Raw genomic sequence first — 24301 nt, 5'->3', positions numbered from 1 at the left:
AAGTAAGACCATGGCTAAGAAATACACCATAAAAATCATTGATGAAGGCTCTGTGTGCCCAATAGCTTGGCTAATATAGATGCAAGCCCAGTTGGGAGCCAGTGAGCAGGCTGTGGCTCACATGGATGAAACATCACTAAAATTTAAAGGAAAAAGAAAAAAACAGCCTAACAAAGCACAGACTACTCCAGCCTCAGCAGTGGGTTCCCCTTCATGACGGTCCTAAATAGATTACTAGTTTTAATTCCCCCGGATGTCAGCAAGCAGCTGATTCCATGTTTCTGAAGTTTTCAGGCTCCTACATGCATATATCCTAAATACGAGTGAAACCTGTCTGCTGCTGACTGAGAGAGTGTCATGAGTCGTTGTTAAAGAGTAGACATGTATCCACAAACTGGGAGTTGTCGTCTGCATGCTGTTTTAATTTATAAATAAACAGACACTAATGACTCGATTGAAAAATTTGAAAATGAATCCAATCACAGCCTTTTACAGCATTTATACAACAAGTAGTTGGTTATCATAATCTAAAACACAAACTATTGTGTTTGTAAAAATTCTGAAAAATTTGAAAAAGGAGATTATGTTATGTTTGCTAATGGTGCATCGTAAGCATCTTGCGCCCACTACTACTGAGATCTCACTTACTTAATTCTGTACCCTAGCCATGGAAAAAGTTCTACACTTGTGAGGGAAAAGCGGTTAAGATCTGAATGCTCGACACATACTATCTATGGGTAGAGAATTCAAAGGCACCCTAACAGATAATCAAACCTTAGAGTTTTGGCTAAACAAATACCTGAAGAATCTGTTGTTTCAAAGGTTGTTTCTACATAAGTTTGTACTGTTGCAGAACTGAGTCTATTAGGAAAGGTGTTCATAGATCTCAGTGAAAAGGGTAGATGTAAAAATCTACTGTGACCATCATCAAAGCACACACTATAAGTCAGTTACTCACATTCTGGACCCAAGAGTATTTATGCATTCTACTGGTGGGTTTAACGAGCATCCTCCATTGCCCGACAAGCACTCATTGATGTCATTGCACTGATGTCCATTCCCAGTGAATCCTACAACATTTTGCATCTTTGTCCATTTCACCATAGAATAGGAAGGACAAAGATTTAAAAAGTTCAAATAAACAACAAATGGATGTATAGCAACATAGACACTACAGTTACAAACAGATAGTGATACCTGCTTGGCAAGATCCACAGAAATAAGTGCCTGGCACATTGATGCATTGTACATCATCATGACAAGGCTTGTCGACTTGTTCACACTCGTTGATATCAACGGTACATCTGGCAGGAGAGGCATTATCTTTTGTGAATCCATCATCACAGATACACGTGTGTGAAGTACCCTAGATTAACACAAAGAGAACATTTTTATATCGCTACTTCCAATATTTTACAATTAGTTTTTTGGTATGGGGGCAGTCCAACATCACCTATCATTGCAATAAATTCTTAAACTAACTTGATTAAAGATATGAAAAACTTTTGTTCAGCACTTGAAAGTTATGTGGCAGCGAGCAGCAAGTTTGCACGAGCAAATCATCTTCCTAACTGACAAGAATCTCAACGAGGCTGAAGAATGAAGACTAAAGCGGATTATACTCAAGTGCGAGCTACAATGGCTGCCATAAACCAGAACTTGGAGTTTTTGCCGCAAACAACATTTTCTCCACTTTGCGCTTACTTTCCCTTTGATAGTGTAGAGTTGAAAAGAAATCAAGTGAAGGGATATGTGGAACCAGCCTAGTCTGTTTACAGCTGATGGTATGCCGATGAGGTGAAACAAAGTGAGATAGAGACTGCGAAAAACTGGAGCTTACACGATTCACCCAATTAGAGGCAAGGAATGAAAGAGATGCTGAAGACAGATTAGACCAGCGAGCTTGGGAGTCTCACGGATCATGAAGTTGTTATTCACAGGGTATAAACAGGGAAGTTGTTAGCATTGACATTGTTTCAGTTTTGAGGTCTGAAGGTTTAATAAACACCAGTGATTTGTTAAACCCGGCCACAAGCTTATGAGTTGACACCTCTTTTGGCTCTGATCCACGTGCCGAGATTTCATGTTGAGCCAGCTAACAATATTACTACAGCAACTCAACAGCTAGTAGAACAATAGACATAATAAACTCACCTACGTTGAGCCAACTAACATTATAGCTACAGCTACTCAACAGCTAGTAGAACAATAGATATAATAAACTCACCTACGTTGAGCCAGCTAACAATATTACTACAGCAACTCAACAGCTAGTAGAACAATAGACATAATAAACTCACCTACGTTGAGCCAACTAACATTATAGCTACAGCCCCTCAACAGCTAGTAGAACAATAGACATAATAAACTCACCTACGTTGAGTCAACTAACATTATTACTACAGCTACTCAACAGCTAGTAGAACAATAGATATAATAAACTCACCTACGTTGAGCCAACTAACATTATAGCTACAGCCCCTCAACAGCTAGTAGAACAATAGACATAATAAACTCACCTACGTTGAGCCAACTAACATTATTACTACAGCTACTCAACAGCTAGTAGAACAATAGATATAATAAACTCACCTACGTTGAGCCAACTAACATTATAGCTACAGCCCCTCAACAGCTAGTAGAACAATAGACATAATAAACTCACCTACGTTGAGCCAACTAACATTATTACAACAGCAACTCAACAGCTAGTAAAACAATAAACATACTATTATCTCTTATAGCTTTGTTAATCTATGAAACTGGGCTTATTTTAAGACTCACAGCATCTACGCAAGTTCCATGTCCACACAACTCCGAGTTGGAACCTTCGTTGCATGAGCCAGCCCTCACATTGCATAGTACTCCAGTATAACCTTGTGAACAATCACATCTACAAAAAATAATTTAAAAACTTATGGTATCGTTTCATATGAGAGCCTTTTTGAAAAATTGTCAACATCTACATATATAAACAACATATATTCTATGATAAACAAGACTTCAATATGTGAATGGAACTATGCAGAAAAATTAGATGCAGTAGCTATATGTAACAGGTCGATGTGAGCTGCCTGTTTGGTGATATCTGCACTCTATATACATGTACTATCAGAGCTAAGACATCGCGAATGCAAATGCAGAGATAAGATGCACCAAAGCGCTATATAGTTGAAGTCAGCCAATGACATTCAGTTAAATGTGTTATGATTGGACTAGCTTCATAAATACATAAACAGACCATTTCATATATTTATCAGAGCAGAGATGAGCATGTAAGATATCAAATGTGTTTGCTATATTTGTCTGCTACAAGAAGAGGAGGTGACAGACGAAGGAAAGTGACAGACGTCTAATAGTGTCTGAACCACAGAAGCTATAATTGCAGGCATCACACTTAGCTAATGTTTTCACTAGAGTAAATTTTGGAGGATTCCACAGACTACTGCTAAAAGATTTATGGAAACTTATGAAGATTTATGGACTTATTTTGGAAAATATTTTATTCGTTGCGCTATATCTGTTTGCACTCAATAATTGATTACATCTATGAGTTCAGCACACTTTGGCGAGTGCCAGGCTATGAAGCAAAACAAGGAAACATGAGAATTAGATGGAGGTTCAGCCAAACGGCTACATCACTTGAGCGACCAAGCATTCAACATTGCAAAGTTTATCGAAAACATCCAAACTGGCAGCCAGTAACTCCTAATTTATGTAAATTCCAGCGAAAAATATCAACTACGCAAACAATTCCATTCTAGAATCTTGTGAATATTCATATTTTGCATTTACATAAAGTACCAATTTGCATAAGCAATCCATTTGCATTCAAAAAAGATTAGAAGGTCATATGTCACATGTCCACGTGAGTTATGAAGGAAATAGCCCAAACATGGTTCACGAAAGTGCGTAAAACGTTGCAACATCATGCGGTTGCCATAGTATTGAGCATTCAACTAACAGAAATCACATGTCATCGAGTTTTAAACAAAATCTCAGCTTTTTAAGCTTTGCTTTTTAAAATCCTGACCAGTCCAACTTTGTGTCAATTTAAAAAAAGCATAAATATAACTGTGTTACCATGTTCTTTCAGGAGTGGATTACACAGGGGATGTTGCAACCAAATGGCAACACAAATGGGAACTTACTGCCTATACACTACTAAAAACACAGAGGTCATGGATAAGATCACGAATTAGAGACACACGTTGACATATTGCTGAGACTGGTCTAACAAACATACCGGAACCCTCCGTTTAGGTTGACACAAGTAGATCCAGTATGGCAACCTTGGGCTGTGCCTGCATATATAACGCATTCATTTACATCTTCGCCGCATGTAGTTCCCTGTAGCAACAAATGAAATGGAGAGTTGACTGGAGAAGCAGATACTATGAATGCTAGAGCACATGGAGAGTTGACTGGAGCAGCAGATACTATGAATGCTAGAGCACATGGAGAGTTGACTGGAGCAGCAGATACTATGAATGCTAGAGCACATGGAGAGTTGACCGGAGAAGCAGATACTATGAATGCTAGAGCACATGGAGAGTTGACCGGAGAAGCAGATACTATGAATGCTAGAGCACATGGAGAGTTGACTGGAGAAGCAGATATTATGAATGCTAGAGCACATGGAGAGTTGACTGGAGAAGCAGATACTATGAATGCTAGAGCACATGGAGAGTTGACTGGAGCAGCAGATATTATGAATGCTAGAGCACATGGAGAGTTGACTGGAGCAGCAGATATTATGAATGCTAGAGCACATGGAGAGTTGACTGGAGCAGCAGATACTATGAATGCTAGAGCACATGGAGAGTTGACTGGAGCAGCAGATATTATGAATGCTAGAGCACATGGAGAGTTGACTGGAGCAGCAGATACTATGAATGCTAGAGCACATGGAGAGTTGACTGGAGCAGCAGATATTATGAATGCTAGAGCACATGGAGAATTGACTGGAGCAGCAGATACTATGAATGCTAGAGCACATGGAGAGTTGACTGGAGCAGCAGATATTATGAATGCTAGAGCACATGGAGAGTTGACTGGAGCAGCAGATACTATGAATGCTAGAGCACATGGAGAGTTGACTGGAGCAGCAGATACTATGAATGCTAGAGCACATGGAGAGTTGACTGGAGCAGCAGATATTATGAATGCTAGAGCACATGGAGAGTTGACTGGAGCAGCAGATACTATGAATGCTAGAGCACATGGAGAGTTGACTGGAGCAGCAGATATTATGAATGCTAGAGCACATGGAGAGTTGACTGGAGCAGCAGATACTATGAATGCTAGAGCACATGGAGAGTTGACTGGAGCAGCAGATACTATGAATGCTAGAGCACATGGAGAGTTGACTGGAGCAGCAGATATTATGAATGCTAGAGCACATGGAGAGTTGACTGGAGCAGCAGATACTATGAATGCTAGAGCACATGGAGAGTTGACTGGAGCAGCAGATATTATGAATGCTAGAGCACATGGAGAGTTGACTGGAGCAGCAGATACTATGAATGCTAGAGCACATGGAGAGTTGACTGGAGCAGCAGATACTATGAATGCTAGAGCACATGGAGAGTTGACTGGAGCAGCAGATACTATGAATGCTAGAGCACATGGAGAGTTGACTGGAGCAGCAGATACTATGAATGCTAGAGCACATGGAGAGTTGACTGGAGCAGCAGATATTATGAATGCTAGAGCACATCAGTCGATCTAGAGGAAGCATGAACATGAAGTAAAATGCAGTTGGATTACCAACATTAAAAATGAAATTACTCAAAATGTTAGTAGATTTTATCAGAAAGTAAAGGTATTTTTCTATCATTCGTGATTGCTTTTTATGTTTGAGTTGTTCTGACAGCCAGGATGTTTCAAGATTAAAATCGACAAAACTCGATGACAGTTGAACCGCTCAGTGAAAGTATGCAGAAAGTTGAACACTTTACCTGCCAGTTTACAGGACACAAGCATCTATACCCGTCATACATATCAAAGCACGTTCCTGCATTCTGACAAGGACTGGGTTCACATTCATCAGTCGTTAATTTCTGTCAAGACAAACACAATGAGTGAAGCAGGATCTGGAATGAAACTGCGAGTTAGTCACGCAGAATGTTTAACACGAGCTGATAAGATTACCATAAAGACTTATTCCAATGCATCTTTACCCTCAAGCGAAACATAAATCATCTATTGGAAAGGCTTTATTTCTAGAGGCTCAGCTTGCCTGGATGATACATTTTGGGTTTCACCGATGCCGATCAAGTACATTGGCAATACGTAAAACTTTATTACTGCCCATCCTAAGTAATGTTTTCTTTTCATATTAATGAGTGAACCAGCAGTTGAAATTTGAGTCAAACTTCAAAACTTTCAGCTGTGTTTGAAAAGGTAAATAGAGAATTGTATATGTTTAAGTAGGAAATAACAACCAGAAGAATTTGTTAAGTGTAAATTAACTAAAAATGTGGTTTAATGATCAGATGGTTCAAACTATTTGCGTAGCTCATGAGCATTCTCTGAGAACCAGTTACTGAGTCACATGAGCATGTCTAAAGACAATATAAATTATATATATCACTTCAAATAAATTTTACTTTATTATTCATTATTTTATTTGATATTTTATTTTATAGTCTCACCTGTGATAATAAAGGTCATATCTATCACAAAAATAAAAATAAAATAAAAGTAAAAAAATATCATAATTAAGTAAAATTTTAAATAAAATAAGTGATAGTGAGCTATTATATATACATGCTTGAACTCTTGAACTTTCCACTTCTTTTTAAAAAGAAATAATACATTTAGTAATATTGCAGAGAAATATCAGCTTTACCAAAATTACTTGAGAACTTTTATTTACCTTTTTTATAACTGACTACTTTTATACTTACAAAGTAAATCATCCGGTAGTATGTACAGTGATTAGACAAATAAGTGTAAGTGTAGAGCTGGTGGGATAGTAAGTAAACAGCAGCAAACAGAGGGAACAAATGTTTGTTGACAACACATGAACAAGATTTGACACCACTTTATGGCATATATAACTTTCTATTGGTAGTAGTAGTCATAAACAAATGTTTTTTATTACATGCCAAAACAATATAAAGACACAAATCAAGAATTATGGAGTGAGTTGAACAGAAGTTTTTAAAAGTTGATAATGCGGATGTTCTATACGGTTATATGTTTTATATGTTTCGTGTTTTCAAGTTTTATACGGATGTTCTGAGCCTTGTAAGAAAATCAATGAAATAGTCAAATAACTTTAGTACACTACTTACATCTGTGACTGTGTTGAGAGTGTTCTGAATTCTGTTTACCTGCAGGATACGAACATATAATTCATTAGCACAACTAACCGCAACATTTTTTTCACAAGGAAATGACATTCTTAACCTTAGTGACTAATATCTTAGAACTAAAAATACAGAAATATTTTAATAACTTAAAATTAAAAAATATTATTAAAAATTATTAAAAATAACTTTAAATATAAAAAATAGTCGGTCGAGATTTTTCCCAAATCCAAGAAGCATAAAATCTTACCAGCTGAGACCATCTAAAATGCATATAATACTAGCAGCATACAACTCTGCATGCAATATTCTCCTCTACCAATACAAACCATGACAAGAGCAACACAGAAGAGAATTAGCATGCAGTGCTGGTTTAGACTCTTCTCTCATACTAGCAATAAGCAATATTATTATGGAACATTAGCCTGCAAGCTTTAGGAACAAGCAATAGCCACAGCAGCTACAAATAGTTTCCACCAATTCTCTAGATAATGCTATCAACTTAGACTAGAGTTACATGGTTTTCTTGGAATTGTCTTACCTACCCAATCATGCCTTAGCCCACTTGAATTTATCCAAAACAAACTAGTTGCATGCTGCTTATAGCAAAGGACCCTGTAGCAATACTTTTATTGCAGACAACCGATCTATTTATTGTCAAGTAATTCGTGTTTAGCATAGTAGAATCACAGCGTGATGGGTTCATAGCATGAGGAGCGTTTAGTACAATGTCTGGCATTGAAGGGCCACACGTTTAAGCGTAAGATTGCATTGGCATAAGAGGTGAACTGGGCTTTAAGGGAATAAAGTGCTGTGTCATCGCGACTAGCATCATAAGATAGTGCTATTGAGTGATCAGTGTAGAAATACATTTTAGTATATCAGAAAGTAACAAGGAAATAGCTACGTTATTTATGTTTTTCCAAACATTATCAAAAAGGAATTTAAGTTTTTTCCATTTAATGTTAGGATTAGAGCAAATAGCAGGTGAGCATGCTAGGCTTGAACTGGCTCTGCATATGCATTGAGGTGGGAGAAACCATTATAGAGAGCAGGAAAATGTGACCATGCAGGAGAGCATGTACCTTGTTGGTTAACCGATCAAGAGGTCTGGTATTACTGACTGTTCGGTTCAATCGATTGATCTAAAATACAAGTAAGCTCAATGAACATGAATTCTTACCATTGTAACTACGGCTACTCACCTCACTACCAAGCCTGGTCGTATCATTACTCAGTGCAGAGATCTGTAACACGAGTGATATAGAGGCAGCAGTCAGCGTGCAATGAATAAGGAGATGAGATTTTAAACACTTTACATGCTTCAAATGTCTTCTTAGTTGCTTTCACTTCGAATCATAAAACGGTACAATCAAAACACATTCGACGCCATTTTGCTTTGATAACTCTGTGCATAGGCTTTCGTTTAAAAAGTTCTGCTTAGAGAGATGCATCACGAATCTTGGAAAGATCTATAAAGTGCAACAATGAATCGGAGAAATGGTAGTGCGTGAATTCGTCAGCAGGGGCAACTCTGGGCCTTTTTGATGCACTGAAGCACAGTGAAAGCTACGATTTCAAAATTAGTCTAGGCATACACACATGAAACAGCTCGGCTATATTTCCACCCGGTTAGACCCCTTTTTATCCACTAAAACTATCCGGTTTTTAAGCTCTTTGGGGCAAAACATGGGAACTAAGCTTTGCGTTATCGCAGCAGCCCATGCATGAACTAACAATGTTAAGTACGTATATTAACTACAGCAGAAGGCAAGTTACAAAAACGCGTTTTGCGAATTTTATAATTTCGTCTCAATGGCTTAAAATTGATTCCCTAAATGAAAGATGTTTTTGAATTCACTACGCATGCTCCTCTAGGTTAAGAGTGAGTGAAGCGATAAAATGTTGTTTATGAACACAACTAGACCTAAACTTAACATTATTCTCTGTGTACAGCTTTTGATGACATGTGATCGAAATGGTGATTGCATCACTGATCGACGGATGGCCGGCAGATTAATCCAACAAACACATTTTAAGCATTTACTCAACATGTTTGTTATATGACAAGCGGTCAGTCAGCGTAACCTCCGGACACTGACTATTTACAAAGACCTAGTACCATGGTTATAATAATAATTTGCCTTTAAAGGAGGAGGATGGACAGCAGCAGTCTACTCATTTTACCAATATTGTTATGAGCACACAACCCTACTTTAATCGGGAGTAATTTCCTCATAGAATAATTGCTCACCTTGATTGGCATTGAGCAGAGGCGCAAGTTAACGAAACTGGCAAATATATGTCATAGCTGTGTAGACAAGTATCAACTTGGTTAACTAGAAGCTATCGGCTATGTTGAGTGCATTATTATTGCTCCATTAATTTATCTTTGGTTTTTGAAGAACTTTGTTTAAGCTAGCCTAACATTGTCTCTAAAACAAATTCTACTACTAACCTAGTTATGAATACCTTGTTATCGAATTAATTTTTCAAGTGCTAATCAAAACAGAATTTAAGTACATTGAGCATTGCTGTTGATCAACTTGAGAAATATATTACTGGTGTAGTAGTTCTAAAGTCAGCAGTATATTTTACCTAATGATTATTTAAGTTTTTATGGAAATTGTGTAAATATTACAAAAACAGCACATAAAGTTTTTCATTTCAGCTGCATTTAAGATATACCAACAGCTCGTTTGTTTAATTTTTCACAAATCAAGCTCGAATGTAGTATGACCTTGACAAAAGTAAAAATAGCTCGTCCGCAGCACTTGAATATACGATCACATAAATGGCAAATCGTGTTCCACAGCTTGAAGCTCGGTTTAGACTTAAACCAAAGTATAAAAAGTTATTTCTATATAGTTTTTGTGGAATTCTCATGGTACATCTTTTTGAAAAAGAACAAGCCGCCATAATCATCTAAAATTTTAAAAATATTTGTTGGAAACAAGATACCACAATTTACACCTCAGAAAGGTTAGCAAGTACATAGAAGTTGTTTAATTATGATCTTTTTGAAGTTGATTGTGATTATTCACCTCAGCTACATACTAAAATTATGTTAGTATAAAACATTAGCAATCCGAGCCAAACAGTGTCCGAGCTAGCATAGGCTTGCCCGTCGCACTGCGCTCAATCATATAGGACTAGTTACTGGTTCAAATTATACTAGAATTTAGTTAATTGAAACATTATGTAAATTTTTAGTATAGAGGAGAAACCTGTGAGTGCACTGACTTTCCACTAGCATCATGTCAGACAAGCTGCGCATGCTACCACTCGTTTATCTTGAGATCTTCCTATCTTAGCCATTATTACCAATCATCTTTTCAAGGCTTATGTTAGTTGTTGAATGTACAGCGTGTTATTGAGATCCTATGGCTGTGACTCACATAATGGATACGATTCAGTTAGTGTTATAGGTATTCAAAACAGTAAAGAGGAGTCCATTGATTCACAACACAGATTAGCTTTTTTCGCAAAACATCATTTGGTATCGTGTAGTTGCCCGATTTAACAATCTATATTAGCATTTATATGCTATTACAATCAAATAACATTATGCTAAAAGTAAATATATTACTTTATTGAAAATAATTTCATTTAAAACAAAAACGTTTTTTAAAAAAGGGCAACAGTTGGCCGATAAAATCAAATGAGTGATTTGACATTTTACCGTTTAAAACATCTTTCTCTGCGAAGAGAACGGATATTAGGCAGAAAATTGTTAAAACAGCTGTCAATAATATTTTAAAAATAGTTGTTAGATGTTGCATGTAAGTTGCTCATATCACTAAAGTTGAAATGAGTTGAAACTCTATAATTGTCATGTAAAAAAGAGGGAAGAAGCCATAAAATATCTAAAGCAAAATTCTTACTTTAATTTAATTAAAAGAAGTTTGTTCATCTATCAAGAATTCCACACAACTTTTCAATTAGTACTACGAGTGGTATTGATGCAGCAGACTAGTCAGTCAAGAGAGCTAAAAGGTATAAGCTGTGAGGGAACCTGGTTAGTTATAGGCTAGTAGTATTTGTTGTCAAGAGCAACAGCCAAAACATGAATAACTAAACTACACAAATGAGACTCTTTAGTCAGTATTTAAATGCATTTCACAAAGTTCATTTTGAAACAGATGAAATTATTTTAATACGTAGTAACTGTCTCACAGAATAATTCACAAGTGTTCAGCATGGTCTCGAACATACTGTGAAGCGGGTCAGTAAAGTATTGTTGGAGTAGCTGGAAAGTTAACTACTAGCTAAACTAACTGAAGAGCTTAATACTCTCTGCAGTGCCTCGTTTCTTTTTTTGCCTCGTTTTTTTGCCTAGGATTCTACTGAATTGTTTTAATACACCCTAATGTTCTTTACAAAAAACATTCTTACGACAAGAACAGTCATGGTTATACTTCAATCACAATTAACTTTTTGGAAACGTGTTGCAAAGGAATTCAAATCTATTGTCTATTGACACAAGCAGTATTATATTGCTACTATAGTAGTTTTAAACTCTACAATGTTAAATATAATCAATTTTTATTAAAATCATTCAAATACTACAAAAATTTCAAATCTTTAGCTTCTCTATAAATGTAGCAAAAGTGAATTTTACTTCGATTCTTCACTATATACATCTTTCTATATAAACTATTGCGTTGTCTGTAGAATTTGGACACACCTTCAGATAGAAGTTAGACCTGAAATTTGGTTTTTGCATAAACTAAAATAAGCAAAAGTTTTGATGCCAAATTTTCAAAACATGCATGTCACGCCTCCTTAAAACTTGCATGCCACGCCTCCTTAAAACTTGCATGCCACGCCTCCTTAAAACTTGCACGTCACGCCTCCTTAAAACTTGCATGCCACGCCTCCTTAAAACTTGCATGTCACGCCTCCTTAAAACTAGCATGTCACGCCTCCTTAAAACTAGCATGTCACGCCTCCTTAAAACTTGCATGTCACGCCTCCTTAAAACTAGCATGTCACGCCTCCTTAAAACTAGCATGTCACTCCTCCTTAAAACTTGCATGTCACGCCTCCTTAAAACTAGCATGTCACACCTCCTTAAAACTTGCATGTCACTCCTCCTTAAAACTTGCATGTCACGCCTCCTTAAAACTTGCATGTCACGCCTCCTTAAAACTAGCATGTCACGCCTCCTTAAAACTAGCATGTCACTCCTCCTTAAAACTTGCATGTCACGCCTCCTTAAAACTAGCATGTCACGCCTCCTTAAAACTAGCATGTCACTCCTCCTTAAAACTTGCATGTCACGCCTCCTTAAAACTAGCATGTCACGCCTCCTTAAAACTAGCATGTCACGCCTCCTTAAAACTAGCATGTCACGCCTCCTTAAAACTAGCATGTCACGCCTCCTTAAAACTAGCTATAAACTTATATGATGCTTTTTGTTTTCTTACAATACATAAAAAGGATACCATATTGTAAAGCCATCTATCCTGGAATACGGTATTCATAAACTTGGAGTTATCATCTACGCACCGCTTTCACCAATATGCGACCAAAGAGGTAATTACTCAATCAATTACTAGCGAGAAAATGAAATAAAAAATGTGTGCGTACAAGTCAAGCAGTTGATTTTTGCGACCTAAAAACATTAAAACACAAAATGACCAGTAATTATAGCTCTACTTTGTGCGCCAGCGTAACGTTTGCCGCAAGATGAAGAGAATAAACAAACTGGTAGACAAACAGAACAAATGGCGCTGCTCAAAAAGCAGCACCTAGAGAAGTCAAACCAGAATCAAACAGACTTACAATATTCTTACTACTAATAAATTGACAAACTCGCTAAATATGGTCTGCCGGCCTACACATCAACAAAATGCTTTGTTTGCGTAATCTATATATTAGTGATGTATCATGTCAACACGAACACATCTGTCTAAAATAGTGGTGATAAAACAGATGCATATGTGATCAACCGAAATAGTTGCTTCCTTTGAACATGATATCAATTCTGTTTTATTCATCTTCAGCATAAACTGGTTTCATTTAAGATCGATTTTCAACAGATGATGACAACAAGACTTCATGCAAACAGCTATTTATAAGTAAGCAGTAATACTTTATCTTTTAATAGATATAAAAACCTTTACTATAATAAGAACAGTGTCCATTTGTCCGACGTTACGCTTAATGGTTAGGGAAAAAGGCATCACGCCGAAATTGAACTCAGATATTAAGTTTAGCAACCAAGCGCATTCTAAGCTGCGCCAATAATCTATCTTGCAGAGTCAGGGAATAATTGTACACAGAGTTATTTCATGCACATGACAATCTCTCACTGGTCTGCAAAAGTACTAGTATATATAATGACCACTAGTAAAAATTTAAACTGCTAAGAAAGCTTTTAAAAATTTCATTAAAAAAGTAAACCTGTTGAAACCTAAATTTTTTCTATAGTTTGAATGTCATGAAGATTAATCATTATTGAATTTGCTGGTTTCATCGTTTAACATGTCGTTTTTTTATGTAAAAATATAGCGATGAAAATAGCAACACAAATGTAGATGATTCATATTAGAAAAAAAAGCGTTGCTGATTGTTTAGCAGAAATCTAAAACCTGAAATCTAGCAAGGAAGCTAAAATGTATTGATCAATGTACTTCTCAAGGTGTTCAGAGGAATAAGCTGTTTTAGAGCATAGTAGCCAAATCCGCCGAAACAAAAAAAGTTACAGAACAATTTTGATAAAACTCTCTAGAATGCCTTAATTTAGTGAAATAAACTGATTTACACTACTTCTATGCTATGCTTTTTATGGTGTTTCTAACCAGGATGTTGTACTTTTACAGCTTGTTAGTAAAGCTTCAAGCAGCATTTTCTCTGTAAAGACACATAGCTTTAGTGGCGAGTGTGGCGTGTAGATTGTGAGGGTGTGATCTGAAGAAGACAAAAAAGTATAAAATATATAGATAATTACATACTTGTCTTGTGTTGTTTCTCACTTGACTGTTGAGAGTCTGAAACTGGGTGTCCACATCATTCTGTAATACTTCTAGATTCTGGTCATTTTGCCTCACAAGATCCTGTGACAGAGAGAAGACAACTAAGACACATTCATCAACTACTGGATAAGTGGGCTCCATGATGAGCTGGTCATCTCATTAGCTATTGCCAATTGTGATGCTTTAAGCAGTTTGCGACAAACCATTTCAAAACTGGCTTGTAAAAATTAAAAGAATAAAAAAAAGAAATATATGTTTTTCAGCTACCAACATATTAACTACATGTATATCGAACAGCGATCCCTCAATGCTACAATAGAAAAGGTAATACAAGCAATATCATCAGAATCCAACCTGCTGTGTCCTATTACAGCACTACAATAACAATAAAATAAGAAATATGTTTCACTACTGCAATGTTTACTTTGTTGGTCTTAGCGTAAGGCACTGTCACTTTCATACCCTACAGTTACAAATATAGGGGATAAGTGCTCAAAGGAAATCCCACAGTCTAATGACGTAAAGCTTCTAGCTTGTTGTTATGAAAGCAGATGGCTTTTCTGTAACCTCACGTTGTGACACGGTGAACTTTTTCTTAAGTTGTTTGTAAGAATATCTTGAAGCTAAATCTAATTAATGAAATGTTTCAGTAATAGTCTAAAGCCACATGAACAAACTTCCTGCCCGGCAGTATAGCGCCACCCACTGTATAACTACTCTGTCTTCAGCTAACTAGTTAAATATTATTTACAGCTTTCTCTAAAACTAGAATGCCTGAAATCTAAATATCAAATCAAAATATTTACAGATGAAAAGCATCTGACATTTGTAGGAAGTATTACGCAAGCTTTATGGAGCGTTGAATCTGATCCGTTCGGCTGAACTGCATTACTCATTGTTTTCAAGTCTGTAGAACCAAGATTATCTCAACATTTAATCTTTAGAACTAAGGGAACTTCAGACAAGCATTATGGCATATGATTGTGATAATTTCTGATTCATACGACTACAGAAGGTTACTGTCACTGGTGAAAACTGTCATTTCATGCGAATGAAAATCATGAAGGTTTTGAGAAATAAAAATGGAGGAAAGACCCAAAATTATCTTTGTGATCGTAGTAAAACTAAATTTTCCGTCTCAAACAATGCTTCTAGTCGCAAGAAGTCGTCAATCTAGCAAGTGTAAATCTCCATCCCCAGCTAATGGCGCAGAAAGCTGGGTTAGTGGAGTCAATATTGTGACAGCAAATAAACTGTTCGAAGTCTATAACAACAGCAAGAGAGGCATTGGTAGATTCTAAAATACTTATACAAATACTTAACGAATAAAACTTAAATTTTAAGCTAACAGCTAATGTTATTTGTGTTCTAAAATTCTCAGCCCGTTCATATTGTGATGATGAAGGCAACAATATTTACCTTGAGGAAAATGTGGCTAATAAATCAACATCCAATGAAAAGGGCTGCAACTGTTGTTGGTAAAGATTTAGTCATGAACTGTTTGCACAACAAAGTCAAAATCTTCTTATGGTCTTGTCATTGTGACTGCAATGCACTGCAGCACCGATGTAGATACCATAATCTATAGCATTTATGCAAATCTTAACTGCCATTACAATATTAGAGAAATAGGTACTGTAGTGCAGGAGCACCAAAAAATAAAATTGCTTTCAATTCAAAGCCAACTTTTATATCTTCAAGCAGAGCGAATCGTGATATGGTCGAATCGTGATATGATCGAATCGCGATATGATCGAATCGCGATATGATCGAATCTCGATATGATCGAATCGCGATATGAGCGAATCACGATATGATCGAATCGTGATATGACCAAATCGTGATATGACCAAATCGTGATATAACTGTGCTGTCAAAGCTTAACAAGCATATATCACTAATGAGAGTTGCACTGCTTTGGGAGCAGTTGACAAATGCTTCCAAAATTTTTGCAAAAATCACAGGACACGGGTTTTCACTTTGTCAATTGGTTAATGTTGACATTTTAGTGACCTCTTTACTACTAGATGAATTATGACTCATGTCAGTTATCGGCCATTCTCAATATCCCAGGTAAGTAACTGTAGTTTTCATAAGTAACTGTAGTTTTGGTAAGTAACTGTAGTTTTGGTAAGTAACTGTAGTTTTGGTAAGTAACTGTAGTTTTGGTAAGTAACTGTAGTTTTGGTAAGTAACTGTAGTTTTGGTAAGTAACTGTAGTTTTGGTAAGTAACTGTAGTTTTGGTAAGTAACTGTAGTTTTGGTAAATAACTGTAGTTTCGGTCCTGTTGCAACAATGAGGTGACCTACCCATAGCGTTGGTTAAAACCCATTCTATTTATTATAAGAAAAATGTTTACAAACATATGAGGTGAAATAAGCAAATATTTTGCTGTATAGTCGATAATAGCGATACTTCATAGAAAGAGGTTGTGCTTGCACTTCATAAAATAGATATTGTGGTAGCACTTCCCAGAATAGCTACTGTAGTTGCACTTCATAGGATAGCTATCGTAGTTGCATTTCATAGGATAGTTATCATGGTTGCACTTCTAAGGGTAGCTACACTTTACACATTTATAGGCTGTTCATGATAGTTATCTCCCCATGCTCTAAAACCCTTATCATGATTGCTTATTAAGAAAAGTTACTGCTAAATAAAGTTACACAGGAAAAACAGAAAACAGAAAATGTATTTGTGGAAAAAGTCATAAATACATATGCATCTATGCATTCTTGGAAGGCTTTAATCAGTGACAATTTTGAAAATTGATCCTTGATTAGAATGTTTGTATGGTAATCCACGAAACAGAATTGTTGGAAAATTTTTGGATTGAGGGGTTGCCTAGGCAACCTTGTTTATCAATTTCAACAAACCTGTTTGACCTGCCTGTAAAAAGCTGATAATCTTCAAGTTCATGAGCCTCTGCTACAATAACTATGTTCCCATGACTCAGTTAACTCTGCTACAATAACTATGTTCCCATGACTCAGTTAACTCTGCTACAATAACTATGTTCCCATGACTCAGTTAACTCTGCTACAATAACTATGTTCCCATGACTCAGCTAACTCTGCTACAATAACTATGTTCCCATGACTCAGTTTACTCTGCTACAATAACTATGTTCCCATGACTCAGTTAACTCTGCTACAATAACTACGTTCCCATGACTCAGTTAACTCTGCTACAATAACTATGTTCCCATGACTCAGTTAACTCTGCTACAATAACTATGTTCCCATGACTCAGTTAACTCTGCTACAATAACTATGTTCCCATGACTCAGCTAACTCTGCTACAATAACTATGTTCCCATGACTCAGTTAACTCTGCTACAATAACTATGTTCCCATGACTCAGTTAACTCTGCTACAATAACTATGTTCCCATGACTCAGTTAACTCTGCTACAATAACTATGTTCCCATGACTCAGTTAACCGATAAGTTTGCCTCATCTTCGAGATGGAAGCGGCAACAAACCTCCGAGCAAGCGAGCTTTGTTACTCACAAACTTGTATAAAATGGTTCATGCTTGCGAATGCTGCGCAAGAACATGCCACACAAGCTATTCCGTTTTAAACATTTCCACACTTGAGTCGCTCCTATTTCGGAAGCGTGCTGCTAAGGGAGACAGGAGTGCGCTGCTATGACCTCTGGCATATAATTCCTTATCTTTTTTAACAAAGAGCCAACGTTAATCCACAACATGCGAATGTCCATTGAAACGCTTATCACGCAGTAACTCAGCGTGAGCACAACTCCAAATCAGCATCATCTTCACCATGGGAACATAGTGTATATGCATATTAAAAAAGGATACCATGAGTTCATTTACCCAACTATTACCCCATTTTATAATAGAGTTTTGCTTAAAACTGAGTTATCAAGTCATAATCTAACTAGTCGATTGATGAAAGAACGCATGGGAGATGAGGCTAAGCTGACTTAACTAGAGCAAATATTGTAATTCACGTTGTCACGTCTGTTGAATTGGTTAGCTTGCGGGAGAAAATGCAAATAACACACTTCTGTAAGTATAATTATAAAAGAGGCGGTTCCTGAGCTGTGGACAGCCTGGTACCACTTGACTCTAAAGGTCAAAAGGTCGGACTATATAATATATGGATTGCAAAAGTTTTGAAAAAACAATTTCAAAATTAATAGACAACACAAACTATAGTCAGGTTAAATTTTACAATCCAAAAACTTACATAAGAATGACAGTTTCTTATATGGCTACATTTTTAGCGATATAAATGGTTTGGTTGTTTCCATTTAAACATGGGAAACGTGTTTGGGCAGTTTACGTATAATTTTTATTGCTGCACTCGAATATGATAGAGGAAGATATAAGGATCTGAGAAGAGAGGTGTGAGAGGGGGCGGGAGAGGTAATCTATGATCACAGTTCACTCAGGAGAGCACTTGCTCGAATAATTGAAGCCTCTCAACATGCATTGGTGTACAGAGATTCGCATTTCCTAATTGGGATGACCACTCTACTTGATTAGGAAATGGTTGATAATACAGGAGATATGACAGGACCTGCTGTCACAGATAGTACGACCTGACACCAAGGTGAGATAACATCTGATTATCGAGAGCAGCATTGGTGTTCGTGTAAACGGAAATCAACCTTCAGCAACGATTTTTGTTCATTTTTAGTAGCAGTTTTTGTCAATTAATATACCATGTTTAGCACACCGCTGCTGATGATATCTGATGTGTATATATATATTGGCTTGTTTAGTGACAAATGTGTTGATTGAAGATCCAGGTCAAAAACAGACCGTTTGAAAGTATTCTGGTATTTTGCTCTCCCCTATTAATGTTTGTAATTTATCCCTTTAATGTAAACACCACAGTTGGGTGATATTGATAAGAGTAATTTGTATGCGTATGTATGGCCTTGTTTAGCTATTTTAACACTGCTGTCATTCCTAGTACTTCCTTTAAACAATTCTAGATTTGCCTTAAACTTCTGACTCGAAAATTTAAACAGACTCTGAAAAAGGGGTGACTTTGCGTGACTCATTATAAATAGTTATTTCAATATAATTGCAACATGGTCATAACAAAAGGATGAAGATGCATGATGGAGAACCAAGATCAGAGTGAAAACTGGAGAGAAACGCTAAATAGAATCAGACTTGCTGGCTAACTGTGGCCACATCTCGGCAATGATTAGATGACTACATGTTCAAAAATGTTATTAACATTTAGGGCTAATTTTCACATTGCACTCCAACCCCTCTTATAGCGTGTTGTGGCCAGAAATAAGTATTGGGCTAGCAAAAGGGTTACATAATGGCTATTGGATCATCTGGGAGTTGTTTGTGGTTGTCAGATAATAGCTTTCCCATTGTTCCTTCATGTTGTTGGAGGGCATCCTGCCTAATACAGCGAACAAGAGTGTCCTACTATGGTGACCATACTGGGAAATAGCTCATGGCTCCTAGTGGTGATTCAATTGGCGCTTTACAGCTTGAGATTTTCAAATATATGGTACATGAATAAAATTGTAGGATGTGTAATTCATTGGACTATAAATAAACTGTAACATGTTTATTTTCCATTTTTTAGAATTTTCATGAAGGAAGGATGAATAGAACTTACTCTTGACTGAAAGAATAATTACAAATATACCTGTAAATCGGTTCACAAGTTATGTGTGATAGTTAACAGTGTAAAATCAGTGCTAATTTCATTTATGGAAGATATAACGTATGTCCTACAAAGGCTTTTTTTGTCATAAGTTATATGTTGCAACCTGTACACCTGTTGAGTTGCAGGATGTAAAATACAAGTAAAATGTGTGTAATTCAAAGAACATGGCTGAATAACTCACAGGTAGACCTTCGAGTTGTATAAGCTTGACCTGCTGTTCATCGACCTACAAAATCACGCAAGATTATAGATTATAAGCAAGTAAAGCACTGTCTGATGTGAATACAACAATGCTGCACGACGTCGCACTGTCGCACTCCGTAGGTAGACGGTAACAAATGCCATTTGTCAAGAACCTCTTCAGCCGTAACCACACAGATATTTGATGGCAAAAATTAGCATAAAGACAGAACGCTTTGTAAGTTCTATGAACTACTAGAGGAGGCTAGTTCTACTTTCACTCCTAACAGAGATTAGAACCGTTCTGTGCGAGTACGTCAGACTGCTGTAACAAGCTCCACGTTTATTCCGTGTAAATGACAATGCAGAGGGTTTCTACCTCAAGGTTCTAATATCCGCAGTCATGCATAAACTATTGGTGATACCACTTTAGAACACCCCTTTCCAGCTCTTAAGGGCAATTTGGAAAAACAGACCTTTGTCAGACAGTGGACATTAACCTGCGCTGCTCAAAAATTATTGCAACTTAAATAAAAAGAAACTTGACGTGTTTCTTTGCCATAAGTCAATGTTTAGACGGACAAAGAACAGGTCTTTCATGGAGTCTAACTCATGACTTGCAAACTAACATGATTGTAATAGGACAAACTTAATCTGGCAACTAGAGTGACATCTTTGGACATCAATTATTATTAGTTAAAGTCCTTTCAGTTTTAGCTGAATCTAAATACTAAGTTTAGAAAGATTTACATTTTCGCAATTGCAATTCGAATAGATAGTTTGTTGCATAGACATCTCAAAGGATAGATGGTTCAAGGAATGGATAGCTCTATGAATAAAAAGCTTCATGAATAGATAATGTTGTTGAATGTTATTTCTCTATCGTCGCAGGATACTGTAGCAATCAGTTAAAGCTTTATTCCATAAAATTTGCAAATATAAGTGATTACAGTCAACGATGTACGCAGCCGTTCAACTCAACTCAAAATAATCGCATCAATCAGTATAAATGTTGTAATAAAGCAACAATTTAAAAAATCCTGTTAAGAGGGGCTTATAACCAAATGATGCTAAAGTCTTAGAGGTATGAGGGACGGTCTGATTTATCCAGCATCAAATAAGAAATGAAGCTATTAGCTGATGAAGAGATGATTGATGACAGCGCTCACTAGCTGCGAATCTGCGAATCGAGTCGTCTATTGCATCCAGATGAGTCAGTCAGGTTTATGTAACATGTTTATAGAATTAGGAGCATTGTTCTTAATAGCTGTGGTAAGTTTAAGGAAGGATGGGAAAGCTTGTGAACCGGCGTGGTCAAAATGCTTAGACTGTGGTCAGATTTTGGCTCATGTGTTGTCAGCGACGCTCACCGCAGCCCCTCACCGCAATGCTGCTAATGAGTATAAAACCAATGTATGCACGCTAGCTATAGAATTAAGAGTCTGTCCATCTGACGGAACTTGTGTATCTGCTGGCAGCCAAATAATCTACTGCAGGATGGAGATCTTTATTTATAAACCGGCTTAATGTGGCGGCTAAATGTGGCGTTGTTGCCTGGTTTGCAATTATAAAATAGCATTATTTACCAAGTATTCAACATGGCCACTCGGTGGCAGACGTGTTCTGGACTTCACCAAATGCTAGTAGCGTATGTTTTCAAAGTATACTTGACAAAAAAAGAAACCTCAGGCCCAAGACACTGATGAGTTAGCAGCTGCCTTGGTCATGAGAAGTTTGCAGCTAGACAAATGGAGTCCACAAAATTAAACTACTAATCACTAAGGATGAGCTAAAAAAAATTTGACAGTGTGTACGTACGTACGTATCTGTATAACATTTTACTGGCATGAGTAATCATCAACAAATAGATGTTTTTCGTTACATGCCAAAACAAACAAGAGAAGACAGAAACCAGGAATTATTGCAGGAGTTGAACAAAATTGTTGAAAGTTGGCAATCTAGCAGTATTGTAGAGGAGTCAGGATAGTGAATTTTAGGTTGTAGTAACAGTAAGTTCATAAACTGAAACATACGATGGTGGATGTAGTACGCTGGTGTCAAGGGACAAAAAACGATGTTTATCATATGTGTGAAATTAATATCGGTATCTTATGGAGTTGCTCGGATTTAGAATGAGACAAAATGGTAACTCGTCGATCACATCACGTTAGCCAGTTGATATCATCAACTATGCATGAGCTGCGATGTACTAAACGCTCACCTTGTTGGACATTTGTTTGACATCTGTACCATCGATGTTCACGGAGCCACCTGATGATGACTTGAAAGATATATTGTGATTAGCACCGGTTTGGAATATTAAGTGTCCATCAGCTGTGACTATACGTGGCCTGCAAAGAGTTAATCTAATAAGTCACACACAGGCAAACTAGACGACTCTGAGCGGGCTGCCACTGCTGCTTAGCCGCCAACTTATGAGTAACAAGCTAGAAGCTGCACCTAGTTAATCTTTCACTAACTTGTAAAGTATTGGTACATTGAAAGCAGGCTTTAAATCTGTTTGAACAATGTAATGTCAAAAAACATAAATGAACTTTTAGTTCATCAAAATTTTACGCTATTGAAGAATTTAACCAAAGGTTTTGGCCGTATTTCACTGTTTTACATGTTCAAATAGCACTCATAACGGGCTATGATGCCTCCATTCATCTAACACGAAGCAAAATGTTAATTATTTAATTTCCAAACTTGTTAAAGAGACAAGCAAGAAGCGCAACATTCTTTTTAAATGTTACTCTAGTCTAAAGCCAAAATTTTCCTCATTTAATATACCATAAAGCAAGGTTAAAATTAGGCTAACGCTGAACCTTGAATTCTCACAAGTGTAGATGCGCATCGAATGACTATAAATTGACTCAAAGGCTATCTTGCCTATGAAGTTAATAAAATTGTTGTTGTTTGCAACTAATAGTATTCAAAGTTGATCAATGAAAAGATGCCAAACAACAAATGCTTACTGTTCTGGAGGTGTACTTTGTCTCTTTATTCTTTTCTCTGCCGCTGCCACATTGATAAGTTGAAGGCAGCAGATTAGTGTGAACAGCACAACGCTGCACCTCCTTTCTCTATAAGTCATAGTATATCTCTATGGTGATGCGCAGGAGCAGTAGAACTTACAACATTCTACAAGCAACTCCTTTTGCTAACTGAGAACAGATTGCAAGGCTATCTTGTCTCTGTTCATGTAGGAAAATAGTTGAAAACAACAAAGTTTAAACAGCTCTGTGATTGGCTTAAGCCGGCCAATCATGTAAACCTGAACACTGAAGTGATTGACAGTTAAAACGTTATCAAATTTAAACAAGGAGTTGCGTGCTCTATTCGACTGACTAATGGTTTCTCAGGAGATTGACTGGGCCAAACAATAGAGCCTTTCATACGTACATAGATGAGTGGAAATAGGTGAATGAAGCAAACTTTAATTGGTTACTTAGCCTAGCAATTGTGTCCGCAAATTATTCATGTCACGCATGCTACCGAAATGAGAGGAATACATACTACTAACATGTACACATGGCTACCATAATAAGAGGAATACATACTACTAACATGTACACATGGCTACCATAATAAGAGAAATACATACTACTAACATGTACACATGGCTACCATAAAAAGAGGAATACATCCTACTAACATGTACACATGGCTACCATGAAAAGAGGACTACATACTACTAACATGTACATGTAGCTATCATAATAATAGGAATACATACTACTTACATGTACACATGGCTACCATGAAAAGAGGAATACATACTACTAACATGTACATGTAGCTATCATAATAATAGGAATACATACTACTTACATGTAGCTATCATATCACGATGAACATTTCTACCCATGTATACATTATTATGTAGCACATTATACACTGTAATAATTATATGTCATTATAAGAGAACTACAGCATCTTCTACCAACACAACCCCACAATTACCAGTATTTCAAGTCTGGTCTCCTGTGTGAAGTATCAAAAGAAAACAGCTGTCAATGTGAACTGCTACAATAACCTCATAACTGCAAGCTTGGACTCACAGCTATTTGCAGCATAAAGATTTCAAAACAGTCTTTAAAATGTTTTTGTGTAAATGTATGAGTTTATATACTAATTAGTGAGCATGCCGG

General features: G+C 36.8%; 1 protein-coding gene across 1 annotated transcript in view; it reads right to left on the bottom strand.

The window, feature by feature from the left end:
* The window catches only part of LOC137388204 (cubilin-like), a 94144-nt gene extending 70900 nt beyond the window's left edge, over positions 1-23244 (bottom strand). Inside the window, exons 1-11 of the mRNA XM_068074708.1 lie at positions 23126-23244; positions 22369-22498; positions 20149-20193; positions 14276-14377; positions 8402-8461; positions 7302-7340; positions 5961-6062; positions 4247-4350; positions 2785-2893; positions 1198-1366; positions 959-1070 (exon numbers count right to left, since the gene is read on the bottom strand). Of these exons, the coding sequence (XP_067930809.1) occupies positions 959-1070; positions 1198-1366; positions 2785-2893; positions 4247-4350; positions 5961-6062; positions 7302-7340; positions 8402-8461; positions 14276-14377; positions 20149-20193; positions 22369-22498; positions 23126-23244 (1091 nt within the window). The remainder of the gene's footprint in view (positions 1-958; positions 1071-1197; positions 1367-2784; positions 2894-4246; positions 4351-5960; positions 6063-7301; positions 7341-8401; positions 8462-14275; positions 14378-20148; positions 20194-22368; positions 22499-23125) is intronic.
* Between the last annotated feature and the right edge of the window lie 1057 nt (positions 23245-24301).

Source organism: Watersipora subatra, chromosome 2 (assembly GCF_963576615.1).
Source record: "Watersipora subatra chromosome 2, tzWatSuba1.1, whole genome shotgun sequence".
NCBI lineage: Eukaryota > Metazoa > Bryozoa > Gymnolaemata > Cheilostomatida > Watersiporidae > Watersipora > Watersipora subatra.
Note: the sequence above shows the minus strand (reverse complement) of the source record. Positions and strands in the feature narration are given on the sequence as shown.